The sequence below is a fragment of the Heptranchias perlo genome, chromosome 7 (assembly GCF_035084215.1).
Source record: "Heptranchias perlo isolate sHepPer1 chromosome 7, sHepPer1.hap1, whole genome shotgun sequence".
Lineage (NCBI taxonomy): Eukaryota > Metazoa > Chordata > Chondrichthyes > Hexanchiformes > Hexanchidae > Heptranchias > Heptranchias perlo.
In genome coordinates this window covers 96,888,603-96,904,586 of record NC_090331.1, presented here as the reverse complement: position 1 = coordinate 96,904,586, position 15,984 = coordinate 96,888,603, and the positions used below count along the sequence as shown (strand labels likewise).

Sequence of the window (15,984 nt, the reverse complement as noted above, 5' to 3'; positions counted from 1 at the left end):
AAGAACATGGCAGTGAAAGTTTGAGTTTGTGAATCAGGATCCGGAGACAAATCACCTTATTCATCTGACGATAATACTTGTTATAGTCGGGAGGGTTGTCTTGGACCTGGAAAAAAAACAGTAGATATTTATGCATCTTTCCCTAGCCTGGTTTCTCTCCCTTTTCCCCCCCATCAATTTCTTTAAGGAGGGACTCAGTGGTGTGTAGGGTTAGTCATAAGCTTGCATTCTACTACTTCATGGTGCCACATAACTGTGCACCAATGCCAGAGAGAGAGGAGCAGACAGTAAAAGGGGTGAGTGAAACCTGGGGACCTTACTGTGGGCAAACAGTGAAAGATTGTTTCATTAGTGGGCAAATGGGGAACAAAGGAACGAACACTGAGGATTCTCACTGAGATCAGGGAGCATCACAAGCTCCAATTCATGGAGGAGATGCAGCAGGAGGGCAGAGTACAGTCTTCAGGGGCCCACAGCGGTGCTGTGGAATTTGGAGGAGGACTCCTGCTCCTCCATGCTCCACGGAAGGGGAAGTAAAGAAAACTTTCCGTACCATTTCTTCAGCGGCCTCCAGCGGTCCCTTTAAGGGCTGCTGTTTAGGCCACTGTAGAGCTGGAAAAACTAGTCGGCGCTTGCTCCATCTAGTTTTTCACATATTTTGCTCAATGGTCCCAAAATAGGCACATGACACTTCTTTGTATATGTAAATTAATCCCATGAAAATTTCAGGCGTCCATTAAGGATGCCTAAAAACAGTGAGGACCAATATGGCGGCAGCCTTGCCTCCAGCGCAGATTAGGTGCAGGACCCCCAGAAATTGGTTTACATTGCGCCCATTTTACGCCTGAAAACAGGCAAAACGTGTATCAATTTCTATTCCAGTGTGTCCAATTAACTTGCTGAATGTGGCCCATGCCAAGATGCCAAGTGGCAGCATGTCGGTTCAGGCCCACTATGTAAAACAAATTTGACACCCCTGCCCTAGAGTATGTACCAACAAAAACCATGGGGACAACTAACTAGCGCCATCTGTACTCTAGTCCTTTCAAAATGATCAGTGGTAGCACTCTCTCCTCCGAGTCAGGTTTGGGTTCAATCTCTACTCTGGGAATTGAGCAAATAATCAAGGCTGACACTCTAAATTTACATTAAAACCTAAAAAGCATTTGACTATTAGCCATTAGTGACTGGTCTCCACTAAAATGCAGTACTACAATGGGTCTTTGGGATGAGATGTTAAACCGAGGGCCGGCCTGCTTATTCAGGTGGATGTTAAAGATCTCACGGCACTATTCAAAGAGTTCTCCCAGTGTCATGGTCAACTTTTATTCATCCACAAAAATACATTACTGTTTGTGGGGCCTCTTTGTGTGCAAATTGGTTGCCATGTCTGCCTATATAACAATGACTACACTTTAAAAAGTAATTGATTGACGGAAGTGTTTCTGGACATCCTGATGATGTGAAAGACATTATATAAATGCAAGCTCTTTCCTTCTAGGTGACATGTCACTGCAGAAGTCTGCAGCTTTTAATACTCCTTAAGGTCTGCTGTGGTCCAGGTCGATTTCCATGTTGTCTGGTTTATGTCAACAGCCAGTTTTTGTAAGCTTTGTGTGCCCTCTTCAGGCTACAGACATGTATTATTACATGTCCCAGTTTCAAGCACTGCAAAAATCACACCGCTTGTCTGGACAACTAATTAAACTACATAATAGCAGTACTTCCCCATTACAAGGCACTAGAGTTGTGGGCCAGATAGCAGCAATTTCTGTATCTTCTGTAGCTTTGCCATTCCTGTCTGCACTTTGTGGCAAGTAATAATTTTAATAAAACGCTTTCATTATTATAGCAGCTTAGCACATCGAAACATCTCAAGGTGCATCTCAAGTGAAGTACTTTGAAATGCAATGACTGCTAAGCAGATAAATACAACAACCAATCTACACCAGCACTCGGCTGAATGATCAGTTAATCTACTTGTTTGGGGGAGTCATGTTGACCAGAATACCTGACGAACGCCCTGCCCTTTGAATAGTGCCAAGAGATATTTAACATCCATCTGAAACACTCTCTCAGTACTGCACAACTTACATCTTGCACTCAAGTCCTGGTGTGGAATTCTAACCCACAACTACTGACCCAAAGACAAAAGTGCTATCAAGCCAAGTTACTAAACTGAATAACAGAACAACCCTCACTACTGTAGAGCCTCTGTGACATACCTCCTCCCAGATATGCATTTCATGTTGGACACATAGGGAGAAACAAATCAGTGGAACAGTTTAGAAGCATCCTTACAGACAAGATTTAGCCTCTGAGCAGCCAATGAGTTAGTCAGGGGTGTACTGCTTTGATGCCAGACAGAACTCCAGTGGAGTTTGTGCCTTACAGCACGGACACAACATGTTTGCCGACACGTGAAGTTTTTTCTGATTCAGCAGAGAAGGAGTGGAAAGGACTTCACTTAGTAACATAACCCATGCAGTTCAGTATGGCCAGAAGGCAGGAGTATCTGTCTTCCTGGAAAGCGTGGGGCTATCTGTTCCGATTATTGGACCATTTGTGCAGATAATTCTCATGAGAAATGCACATCTGTCTCTTTACATTGATTTAGGTTTTGTCCAAGAGTTTGCTTCTTGTTCCTAACTTGCACAGCAGCAGAGTTAGGGAGTTCCTCATTATCTTACTGTGCTACACACTGACCATTGGATTCGAACATACAAAAATGTAAAAACAAAACATCAGTCACAATAATGTCAAAACTAAAGGGCACGCAACCAGATTTCTGCAGTTAGAATGTGGCAATATTTATTTTGTACCCAGTAACTGACGTTACCTGTGTGATTCGAAAGTATTCATGGGCACGTTTGAGGCAGGCGGTGAATTCTGGGATGTCCTGAGCTCCTGCCTGAATCAAGAAAATATATCAGAAGTTATCAGATCATTCAGAGAATAAAAAACATGCTCACATCAGGGCTGAAAAACAATATTATCTTTCACCTCTGGGGAAACAAACACAAATGCAGCTCAAACGGAGTAGATTTCTCACTCGGTTTGATTTTATAGAATGGCTGCAATTTTGGAATACACAAGGCATCTTATGTTACAGTTGTAGGATGCAAACTCAGTTGCATTTTGGTCAATTTTTTGTCTGGTCCCATCCGATAGATCAGAAATGGAACCAGCACCTGGGATTATAACTATCTATTATATTGTGTAGCCCTTGGGGTCTTGGGTTTTTCACTCCTTCAGTAGCAAGGAGTATCCTAAACATTCCAGCCAAGATCAGGATTTCATTATATGGGGAATTGTGTGCAGTGTGCCTGAATTCCAGATCGCAGCTGGGAGGGGGTTGGGGGGTTAGTTTCAGCTCCCTTCCTTTCCCAATGGGGGAGTTAAAAAGTTAAGACCTCAAGGACTGCACTCATACTTAGAAAAGATCCCCAGAAAGAATCCATTGGATCTCATTTTTGGAAGTTGTTCTGTTAGATAGCAACATTCCAATAACCAGCCAAGAAGTTTCAGACCCAAAACAGACAGAAGTACCTAAAACACTACTTACCCATTCAACCTCATAGTTACATCACTACAGCGTAAGTGCAACAAACAGGTGCTGATTACTGGTCACCATTGTTGCGATGTGATGGAGATACAATGTCACATCATAAACTAGCCTATTGCATACTTTTATTTTTCAGTCTGATATCTAAATCCATTACGTACTGAATAGTTACAGGCAGGGGTTTCTCCATGAATCTCTTGTTTAATGAAACACATGGTAGGTATAGTTCTGAGCTATACAAACCAGGGAGGTCCCATGTTTGATCCTTGGTTTGTGCTGAGTTGGCTGATCTCAGCTGGGTTATTACTGAAAGCACTACTAGACTTCAGGGTCTCCAGGCTAGAGTTGGGGAGGAGACAGAAATAGAAATTACAGGCCAAAGAAGTCCAATAACTAGTCATTTCATCTGATAATGCCAACCTCTATAAACAGCACATTTAATGTTCAGCTTAGAGTTAATATTTTCATTAATAATTCTCTTTGTCCAAGCAGTCAGGCTATTCACTGACTTGCAGGAGTCTTGGTTGCTCACCTCAAGGTAGGCCTGGATTGCAAACGCTGTATCCCACAGCTGGGAGCCGTTGGTGCCCTGGGACAGAAATACAGGTATCTTAGTGCATTTCTGTGAATACCCAATGCTCATTCCATTTACTGTACTACAGTGGAGATGTTTGCAGTGTATTAATCCAGTCTCAATACAAATAGTTTCGCTTGCAATCAATATCTTATTGGTCAGTAGCTGGCAGAGTCAGGGTAGTTCTTAGTGCAGTGAAAATTGAAAATACAATTTCTGCCAATTTTTTGGGATAGCATGCTCAACAACCAAAAACAACTTGGATTTATAAGGAGGCCCCTTATCTGAAAGGGAGGCTGCCAAGGAAAGCATTAGAGAAGTCAATCCTTGAGGTGTTTAGGTCCTCTTATTGATATTCATCTTACAACGTAGCCAACCCCGGCGAGGTGCTAGCTAACCCCGGCGAGGTTCCTGCCTCACTGCCACACATGCTCTTTGCCACCACATGCTCTCAGCCATCCCTCAGGCCACAACACCTGATTATCAGAGAGCATGATAGGTCAACAAAAAGTCTTAGCAAATAAGCAAGTACAAAGTGCTCTGAGAAGAGAAATAAAACAGTGGAGAAACATTTTACTGTAATTAAATGGCAAGAAGAGCAAATATTGCTGACATTGGAATTTAATGTTCCTGTAAGTGAATAATTCCATAAAAAAAGTAATAAAAAATTTTCATATATCAAAGGAGAAATGCATTGCTACACATCCTCAAGAAAAATGACTGCAAAGAGGAAAATAGCATTATCAGTTTAATTTGTAGAAAGTCAAACATTCCAGCAAAACAAAAGCAGAGCGTTGCAGGTCTCCTAAAACCCACCACGGTGTCCATTAATGAGACCCCCTCCTCCTTTGCATTAACTCAACAATGAATTTAAAAAGGAAATTGTTTACCTGCATCTTCATTCCATCAAGGCCAAGCCTGTGAATTGAATTTGAAGATTATGAGGCTGAAATCAACTGGAAGTTGTTTGGATGCTGTTCAATAATTCTAACCGGCATGAGGTGCTGTCATCGGCAATGTCTGCAATATGCTCCAAGCTCACTTCACTGCATCAATTCGGACACATTACAATGGCAATCAGTAATGTCAGATTAACTATGTTGCTCCTTTGTCAAATTCCTCTTCTTCCCCCATTCAGAGCTTCACACCTCAACACAAACCCTTCAGCAGCAGATAGCTGTGGTGAGTTTGGTGAGAAGGTTGGGGCAGGAAGGGAAAGAGAATGAGGCTGCAGATATCAATATAATCACTGTGACAGCCCTCACGAGTCAGAATGGATGCAGGACATGTCTTCCCTTCCCCCATCTGGCATTACAAATGTTTGATTTAAAAAAAAAATCTGCTCTCAGGATGTGGGCAGCGCTGGCAAGACGGCATTTTATTGCCCATTCCTAGTTGCCCCGAGAAGGTATTGGTGGGCCTTTCACTTGAACTGCTGCAGTCCTTGTGGTAATGATGCTTCCCCAATGGTGTTTGATTTTCTGGTTCCACCAGTTCTAGTAAAGCACCAATCTATCACATGTGGCCATTTATGCTGTGTTGGTTCCTGAGCAACACAAGTAGAGGAGTGTTACTGTACTGCCATGCTCTATCCTGCTGCATCGGGTGTTATTATAACAAAAGCCATTACTACAGCAGTACTGCTACATTCTCATACTCAGCTTTGACACACACTGCAGGAAGTATTTTTGTTTTCCTATATCCATTCTCATACTTGACTCTGATTCATCATCAAGAAGTGGCCAAGAAACTAAACAATCATATAAATATGCCAAAATCACACTTAATTTTTTTAGGGGTATAAATCTTGGGGAAAGGACCTAAATGAACCTCAATTTTAAAGAAAAGGTGTAGTACCCAAGGGGCCAAAGGCTCTTACAAACATTGGGCTTCAAAGTCAGAGCAGTCCATGATGCTAGTGTCAGAGCTTCTTGCAAATTCTCCTCACCTCTCCCTTAGTTCTTCTGCTGATCTTCAACGTACGCCCTCTAGTTACTGAGTCACCAACCAGTGGAAATAACGCCACATCAAAACCCTTAATGATTTTAAATGTACTAGTCAGGAGTAACAGTGTTACATAGAGTAGCCAGTGGTTATGTTACTGGACTAGAGACCCGGATTAATAATCCGGAGACACGAGTTCAAATCCCACCACGGCAGCTAGGAATTTAAATTCAGTTAATTAAATAAAATCTGGAATAAAAAGCTAGTATCGGCAATGGTGACCATGAAACCCTCCTGGTTCACTAATGTCCTTTAGGGAAGGAAACCTGCCATCCTTACTTGGTCTGGCCTATATGTGACTCCAGACCCACAGCAATGTGGTTGATTCTTAACTGCCCTCTGAAATGGCCTAGCAAGCCACTTCAAGGCGGTGGCTCACCACCACCTTCTCAAGGGCAATTAGGGATGGGCAATAAATGCTGGCCTTGCCAGCGACGCCCACATCCTATGAATGAATAAAAAAGATAGACAAACAAGAAAAGCTCAGATCGACTAGAGTGTAAGTCAATAAATAGCAGAAGCAATAGTGTAGGCATAGAATGGTTGTGACTTGTCCCCATTCTTTATTATTTCATCTCAAAACAATCCAGACAGAAGACTTACCAGAGATAGTCTGGGATACGAGAAACGTGCTCCTGGAAAGCAGGGGACTTGTGACCCTCCACGTGCCAGCGAACTAACATGTTGATAGTTTTGGAAATCTAAAAAACAAACAGAATCCCAGATAATAGTGGAGGAAAGAGGTTGTCACTTGAGCCCCACTCACCCTGTCATGTGATCCTATCCACACTGACAGCATCACATGATCACGTGGGCCTCATCCACACCAATAGCACTGTACACTCAACAGGCAACATCACAATATCATTGTAACTTCTGAGAAGAGCTTTATTTTCATACCGTGTGCACACAGCGTGTAACAGAACACCAGTGCTCCACCATATCAGTAAAATGAGGATACAATATTGTAACATTAACACAGGTAACTAGTGATAATCATGTCCACCTTGGTGCAGTAACTCATTTCCCTACCCCCAAAAAAAACTTTAAAATTGTAATTTTATCCTTCAGTTTACCTGCATGTTTTTTTGATTTTTAAACTCTTATTTTCCTCATGCTCAGTGCCAAAGACCACTCCTGTATGCGAGACTTGCTCCCTATGAATCAGAGTGGACCTTTAAACGCCTAATATCTGAAGGTGTAGCAAGCTTAGAAACCCTGGACACTGAAGTTAGCTTATTGGATACATCATGCGTCCTCTTGTGATCCCCTAGATTTCAGAGAGTAGTAGAACAAACACTATCAGACTGTGGCCTCCGCTATAAATTACAGAACACGTTTATTATTAACAGATAAGCAGTAGCAAAGGCAATACAGATTGCAGTACTTTTCAAAATATTTAATTCCTCAGGTACAAAAAAATAAACAAATGCATCACTTCACTAACTCTATGGACTGGTGTCTGAGCAGTAACCCGTTACTTGGGAATATATAAAGCCCAGAATGCCGGCATGTAGCACAGTACTATAAATCGTGAACTTGAAGCATGCTCCTTGAGATATATCCAGGGATTGTTTGAAGTTTAGCAAGGAACAAAGAAAATAAATTGCATCTTTCATAACTGGAGAAAATTGACAGGACACCAACAGACCTAAACGGAGCATAGTATCTGTTCCCACTGAAGTTAAAAACAGGAATATAGGAAAATAATATTTGCCTTTCATAATGGAAACAAGTTTATCAACTTAATGCAAGGATTTCCTTAACTTCTTTCAAATGCAAGGTAACTGACCACTTGTAAATTAACCATCGATTTCAGGACAAAGCCAGCAGTCTGTGATAATTGGTTTCTACTTACTTTGCAATCAAACTGTATTTGTTTGTGAATAATGGCTTTGAGGTAACCAGATTGCAAAGTGTATTCTTTGCAGTCTAAGGAAAGTAGGCTGGTAACCACAATTTAATGACCAGTCACATCTTGTAAATAGATATTTTAAAAAATACAGACTTTATGATTTGAAGTGTGACTAAACTCCCTTTGTCACTCATCTTCTATATCTTGATGCAGTAGCTCATTTTGTCCAAAGTCAAAAAAAATTTGAATATTCTAACATTTTCCTTCAGTTTACCTGCACTTTCAGCATTCTGTCACTAGTATAACAGCTTATATCTCAAACCATTCAGCTTTGTCTCCTCCACAAACATATGTACTTGGTTAACATAGATGCATTGCAAAAATAAACATTCAAAAGACATGGAGACTGTCCAAAAGCTTTCACATTTTTCCAAAGCAAACAGAAATAACGTTAGGAAGAGATCAATCTTGAACAAACATAGAGCCTCCATGAAAACTAATGGCACCAATACTACACCACGATGGAATCCTTTGAGATAACACGTACCGGCCCAATACTAATGCACTTTGTGAATCTGTCATCGGCCATGATGTGATCGTAGAGTTCTGCGACTGCCCGTTTCCTCAGGCCGGTGCTGTGGTGATCCTCGTACACGTTCAGCACAGCTGCAACAGCCCAGATTTAGCAAATCATCACCTCAGGTGCAACAGATTAAGACAGTGGTACAGCCGAATGTTACATTTTCATCTAGGTGTAAATCAAAATGCTGTGGAATCTTCACTTCTAAACAGGATATTCTACACAGCTGATTTTGGGGGCGGGGGAAGAGAAGGAACCTCGGACTGCTCTCCCGTTAAATCTTAAATCATGCCCCAAGGCTCCTCCCACTTAGTTGCATATTTGGTCCCGTGCTGAAACAAGTGCTCACTTCTTTCCCACAGGAGGAAGCAGCAATGGGGACCAGATATATACTGTCATCACTGGTCGTGAACCTCGTTGAGAACTTATGAATCAAATTGTACAAAGTATTCTGTCACTTCTACCTATTCCTTCTAGTTTAATTTAACACAAATTTATGGTGTGTGATACGCATCTACAACGTAGTTACAGGGACTTTATATATAACCTCTATTGTTGAGGCCAGGAACTGGGCTTTGTGAAGCCAGACAGCGTTCAGCACATGCAACGTATAATTATTCCACTCAGTGCTAAAAAAAATTACTGTTTTTGTAATTAAAGCAGAGGTTTGATGAACTTTTATTCATCAATGAAAGAGCTTTCAGCAGTGGGCGGCTTTATACATTTTACCCTTAGCATCAGCAGAAAGCAGAGTAAAGCCCCCTCTGCTTTACTCTGTTGTGCCCCAATCTATGCCACCCATCTAGATTGAATTTGGACCAGGACTAAGGGGTGAAAAAACAACATTTAGTACAAAGTGACACCCAGTTCTGACTGAGATGCAACTTCTAACCACATCACCGAACATCAAGCAGTTAAATAAAATAAACATTCAACACTTTTTTGTGTACATTGAAGATGAGATGCTCACTCACTGTGTCTAAATATTCAACACATGAAAAATAGCTGCTATTACAAGGTTCTGATTTATATGCAGTACGTGGACAGAACCAAATGAGTGACAAAGGGGCAATGTAACCCTGTGTCATCAGCCTCCTCACAGTTATCAGGCTGCTACTAGAACCCAAACTGCTGAATATCTAAGGGTAAATGAAGATCTTAACTATATTGCTTTTAGCTCTGCATCCAGCTTGCTGGTTGTATCAGCTTAAGGAAAAGGCATGGCAAGGAGGCAGAAAATGTTGATTAAAAATAGTTGGAATAGCTTAACTCATTGATTGATAAATACATCAAGTAACTCAGCAGTACAACTAGAAGGTTCTAGGCCAGACTCCAAGAAATTTGGTTCAAATTTCCATCCTCCCCATACCTTTACATGGTCCATCTCTGAATCTTCCCTGCCCTTCTTGGACTTCTCTATTTCTATCTTTAGTCCACTGATCTATTACGAGCCCACCGCTCCCACAATTACCTGGATTATACTTCTTCCCATCCTGCGACCTGCAAGAACTCCATTCCCTTCTCCCAGTTTCTAAATCTCTTCTTCAGCTGCATCTGTTCTGTTGACATCACCTTCCACACCAGAGCTTATGAAACGTCCCCTTTTTCCTCAGCTGAGGATTTTCCTCCAGCGTGGTTGAAAGAGCCCTCGACGGAGTATGTTCCAATTCCCATGCTTCTGCCCTCACTCCTTCTGCCCCGTCAGAATCACGATAGGGTCCTTATCTTCCACTCCATCAACCTCCCCATTCAACAGATCTTATTCTACCATTTCTGCCACCTCCAACATGATCCTACCACCAAACACAGCTTTCCCTCCCCACTCGGCATTCCGAAGGGACCATTCCCTCCGAGAAATCTTAGTTCATGCTTTCATCAACCCCACCACCTACTCTCCTTCCCCTGGCACCTTCCCATACAAGCACAGGAGATGTAACACTTGCCCATTCACTCATTCCACACCACTGTCCAGAGCTCCAAACATGCTTTGTGAGACAGCGATTTACCTGTACTTCCTCAAATCTATTACACTGCCTTCGCTGCTCATGGTGTGACAATGGGGAGACCAAGTGCAGATTAGGTGATCATGGCTGAACACCTCCGCTCTGTCGGTAGCTGTGACCTCGAGCTCTCTATCTGTTGCCATTTCAATTCTCTGTCTCACTCCCACTCTGACCTCTACGTCTTTGGCCTTCTACATTGTTCCAATGAAGTTTAACGTAAGCTTGAGGAATAGCACCTCATGTACTAGGCACTTTGCCGCCCTTAACATTGACATTAACAACTTCAGGTATTAACCAAAGCTCCCATTTTCTCTCTGGCAGTCGACGCTGTTAACATGGGAATGATGTGCGGATGTTTCTGGGGATGGGGGGTTGGAATACTACTGGTGGGGTGGTCCGCACCTTTAGTGCTGACTTGCTTTTTGCTTCCATCAGACCCCCAAGGCCACTGGAGTCTACTCTGCCTTGCCTGTTTTTCTTACTCACTTTTTTGTTTATTCCCCCTTTAGATAGTCACGCGCACACTCGCACGCACACCTATCTCATATTTGTCTTTTATGTCTCTTGCTAATACCATTCTGCTATTCAATCATCTCCTGTTCTCCACCCAAGCACTACACAGGTCATTCTATTTCTTTTCCCTTCCCCCTTTTCCATGTTCTGCTCTTTTTAAATACTGTCCATCTGTAATATCTTCCAGTTCTGAGGAAGGATCTAAGACCTGAACCCGTGACGTCTGTTTTTTCAAGGATGCTGCCTGACCTGCTGAGTACTTCCAGCTTTTTCCGTTTTTATTCTCATTCTCCGGGTGTGTTGGCTGATCTCAGGCAGGATGGTACTAAGGGTACTACAACTGGTCTCAGCATCTCAGGGCTAAGGAGAAAAGCAAAATCAGCCACGGTTTCCATTGCTATCTATGCTGCCAAAGTGTACATATGGACATTATATGAGGGCAATACTGGACACAACTGCAATGCCCCAAACAGCTCATAGACATTACAGTTCAGGCAAATAGGAACACAGGAACAGGAGGAGGCCATTCAGCCCCTCGAGCCTGTTCCATCACTCAATTAGATCATGGCTGATCTATATCTTAACTCCATCTACCCGCCTTTGTTCCATATCCCTGGTTACCTTTACCTAACAAAAATCTATCAATCTCAGTCTTGAAAGCTCCAACTGACCCAGCCTTTTAAGAGAGAAAGTTCCAAATTTCTACTACTCTTTGCATGGAAAAAGTGCTTTCTGATTTCACTCCTAAATGACCTAGGTCTAATTTTAAGACTATGTCCCCTTGTTCTTGATAACCCCACCAGAGGAAATAGTTTCTTCATATCTATCCTATCAAATCCTTCTAATATTTTAAACAGCTTGATCAGATCACCCATCCATCTCCCACACTCAAGGGATTTTTTTTATTCGTTCATGGGATGTGGGCGTCGCTGGCGAGGCCGGCATTTATTGCCCATCCCTAATTGCCCTTGAGAAGATGGTGGTGAGCCGCCTTCTTGAACTGTTGCAGTGCGTGTGGTGAAGGTTCTCCCACAGTGCTGTTAGGAAGGGAATTCCAGGATTTTGACTCAGCGACGATGAAGGAACGGCGATATATTTCCAAGTCGGGATGGTGTGTGACTTAGAGGGGAACGTGCAGGTGGTGTTGTTCCCATGTGCCTGCTGCCCTTGTCCTTCGAGGTGGTAGAGGTCGCGGGTTTGGGAGGTGCTGTTGAAGAAGCCATGGCAAGTTGCTGCAGTGCATCCTGTGGATGGTACACACTGCAGCCACGGTGCGCCGGTGGTGAAGGGAGTGAATGTTTAGGGTGGTGGATGGGGTGCCAATCAAGCGGGCTGCTTTGTCCTGGATGGTGTCAAGCTTCTTGTGTGTTGTTGAAGCTGCACTCATCCAGGCAAGTGGAGAATATTCCATCACACTCCTGACTTGTGCCTTGTATATGGTGGAAAGGCTTTGGGGAGTCAGGAGGTGAGTCGCTTGCCCAGAACACCCAGCCTCTGACCTGCTCTTGTAGCCACGGTATTTATATGGCTGGTCCAGTTAAGTTTCTGGTCAATGGTGACCCCCAGGATGTTGATGGTGGGGGATTCGGTGATGGTAATGCCGTTGAATGACAAGGGGAGGTGGTCAGATTCTCTTTTGTTGGAGATGGTCATTGCCTGGCACGAATGTTACTTGCCACTTATCAGCCCAAGCCTGGATGTTGTCCAGGTCTTGCTGCATGCGGGCACGGACTGCTTCATTATCTGAGGGGCTGCAAATGGAACTGAACACTGTGCAATCATCAGCAAACATCCCCATTTCTGACCTCATGATGGAGGGAAGGTTATTGATGAAGCAGCTGAAGATGGTTGGACCTAGGAAACTGCCCTGAGGAACTCCTGCAGCAATGATGTCCTGGGGCTGAGATGATTGGCCTCCAACAACCACCACCATCTTCCTTTGTGCTAGGTATGACTCCAGCCACTGGAGAGTTTTCCCCCTGATTCCCATTGACTACAAGCCAAGTTTATACAACCTGCCCTCATAATTTAACCCTCTAAGCCCGGTATAATTCTGGTGAATCTGCGCTGCACCCCATCAAAAGCCAATATATCCTTCCTGAGGTGTGGTTCCCAGAACTGAACACTGTACTCCAGACAGGGTCTGACCAAGGCTCCATACAACTGAAGCATCACTTCCACCCCTTTGTATTCCAGCCCCCTTGAGATAAAGGCCAACATTCCATTAGCCTTTTAGATAGAAACTTTATCTATATGGATTGCACAGCGGTTTAGTTGGAGACTCTTAAATCATAATGATGGGTTTCTATACATCTGATCAAGAATAACCACTTGGGCAAGGTACGAGTGTGTTTCTCCGGAACCTCACCTCGAATCAACATCTTCAGAAGTGAAGGAGAGAAAGATGAGAAGGGAATTTGTTTTCAATAAAGAACATTCCACTTTAAAAATAAATAGAACCGAACATGCTGATGTTCTCTAAAAACATGGCGAAACACAAATAAATTTCACACTGCATTAATTAAGGGATCTTCCATACCGTATGCAAAAGTGAGGAGCCTGCTGTGTGGTGTGTACAGGTCACAAACTGCCACATTGTTTCGCTGAGCAGGCCAGTCAATGGTACTGTAATCCTGAACATAGAGCTCCTAGAGAAAAGCAAAATAGAAATCATATATAAAGGTACACATCATCGGCAGGGACAATGCAAACGTGTCACTTTACAGATGAATGAAAAGGGGCAATCTAACAGTTTAACAACGTAAAGCAGAACCATGTCACTCACTGTTAAAAACACCACAAGAAACCTTAACCAGCAGGGCTTTCTCATTAGCAGGGCATGGCTCAACATACAGTAGACTGAGCTCCAAATTCAGATGCTTCTGTCCCTATTCCTCCCCCAGGTTTCAAAAGGATGCATAGAAATCTCAGTTACTTAGGCTGTACTTACACTACAACTGTAGCATCACTGCACTAACAATAAGTTGTAGTGTAAGTCCAGAGACGGGGCCCAACCAAATTCTGGAACAAGACTCCCTCCTCTAAGGAATCTCTCTCAGTGTCACTCTGGAATCAGGACAGGCCCCGACTTCAGGGACTTGCAGAGAATTTACAATAAAGATAACCAATTGCAGTCTATTTTACGAGGGATGCAAGAACCAAAAGCCAAGTGTATGACACACAAAGAAATCCATCACCAAACCAAACCATTGAGGAATCCACATAAGTAGAGCCTCTGTTTGCTCGATTTGAAGTGTACACTTACTCTCTTTAGAGACATAACCCTAAGTTCAGAAAACGTAGCATAGGTGGCAAGAGTCAAGACCTAGGAATCCTCAGGTGTGTGCTGGAATTTAACCAACTAAAACCACCCAGCTTACCAGCACCGAGCACTGGTAAACTTCCAGCTCTTGTCCACCTAGGACAACTCCAATTGTTAGGAAGCTGGCTTGCAGGATTATTTGGAACTGAATAAAAAGTATCCCAGCCACCAGTGGCAGACCTATCACTAACGGGTCAAGCTGGTTGGTCAATCATTAACCGTATCCTGGAGTACTTCATACCTGTCTGGCTCAGGTAGTGGATTATAGCAACTGACTTGGTCCAGTTTACCATCACCTTGGTGCCAATTCAACCTAAAAGAGGCCCCTTAGACTCTCCCCCCAGAGGATGGTCACTAGTTTATCATATGTGCAGGCAGATTACCTTTTAAGGAATGTTTTAGCATTTCATCAAAATGCAACGAGAATATTATTTCAGCTCATCCCGCCAATACCATGTATTAAATGGCGCAATTGAGTGCTGATTCTTTCTCTAATTCTAATTTATTATTTGCACTATACAGAAAATCAGTTTGGTTGGAATAGAAAAGGTGGTGTATACTGTAGGGCTTCAGATGCTGACTGCAAACTGATGGAAACAACAACTTGTATTTATATAGTACCTTTAAAGTAGAAAAATGTCCCAAGGTACTTCAGAGGTAAAAGCAAAAAATGGGCACCGGAATAAAAGGAGAAAATATTAGGAGGGGTGATCAAACACTTGGTAAAAAGGTGAGCTTTGAGGAAGGGTTATTAAGGGGGGAGAGGAAGGTGGAGAGGTTTAGGGAGGAAATTCCAGAGCATGGATCTTGGACAGCTGAAGACATGGCTGCCAATTGCAGGGAATGTAGAAGAAGACAGAGTCAGAGGAAGGGAGACTTTGGGGGAGGGGTGGTTGTAGCTTTGGAGGAGGTTACAGACGTTGGGAGGGGCAAGGAAACGGAAGGATTTAAACTCAAGGATGGGAATTTTAAATTGGAGGCGTTGGGGGACCAGGAGTCAAAGTGGGTCAAGGACAGAGGGTGATGAGACTTAGTGTGGGATAGGTTACTGGCAGCAGAGATTTGGATGAGCTAAAGTTTACAGAGAGTAGCAGAAGAGAGAATGGTCAGGAAATCATTGGAATAATCGAGTCTGCAGGTGAAAAATGAGGGTTTCAGCTGCAGACAGGCGGAGGTAGGGGTGGAGGCAAGTGAAAAAACGGCAGTGGATGGAGAGGATATTGAGTCAGACGCTCAGCTTATGATCGATTAGGACCTTGAGATCATCAACATTCTAGATCAGCCTGAAACAGAGCCAGTGGTGAGGTTACAGAATTTGTGGCAGGTGCCAAGGAAAATGCCTTTGTTCTTCACAATATGCAGCTGAAGGAAAATGCAGCTCATTCAAGATGGGAAATCATAAGCAAATAGTGACTTTCCTCTGGTGGGCAGGGAAGAAAACATCACCACTTTCTTTTACGTTGAAATTAATTAATAAGAAATACTTGCGCCTTTCATGACCTCAGGCTGTCCAAAAGGGCTTTACAGCCTATGAAGTACTTCTGAAGTGTAAAGTTCCTTATAAAGTG

General features: G+C 43.0%; 1 protein-coding gene across 4 annotated transcripts in view; it reads right to left on the bottom strand.

Moving 5' to 3' along the window:
* The window catches only part of lss (lanosterol synthase (2,3-oxidosqualene-lanosterol cyclase)), an 85,400-nt gene that overhangs the window by 39,451 nt on the left and 29,965 nt on the right, over window positions 1-15,984 (bottom strand). For all 4 annotated transcript variants that reach the window (XR_010963481.1, XR_010963480.1, XM_067988145.1 and 1 more), the window contains 7 exons: window positions 13,634-13,742; window positions 8,546-8,664; window positions 6,747-6,844; window positions 5,030-5,057; window positions 4,098-4,154; window positions 2,840-2,911; window positions 56-106 (listed from right to left, as the gene is read on the bottom strand). Coding sequence is in view for 2 of the 4 variants with exons in the window: in XM_067988145.1 (XP_067844246.1) it covers window positions 56-106; window positions 2,840-2,911; window positions 4,098-4,154; window positions 5,030-5,057; window positions 6,747-6,844; window positions 8,546-8,664; window positions 13,634-13,742 (534 nt within the window). In the remaining 2 variants the exon portion in view is untranslated. The remainder of the gene's footprint in view (window positions 1-55; window positions 107-2,839; window positions 2,912-4,097; window positions 4,155-5,029; window positions 5,058-6,746; window positions 6,845-8,545; window positions 8,665-13,633; window positions 13,743-15,984) is intronic.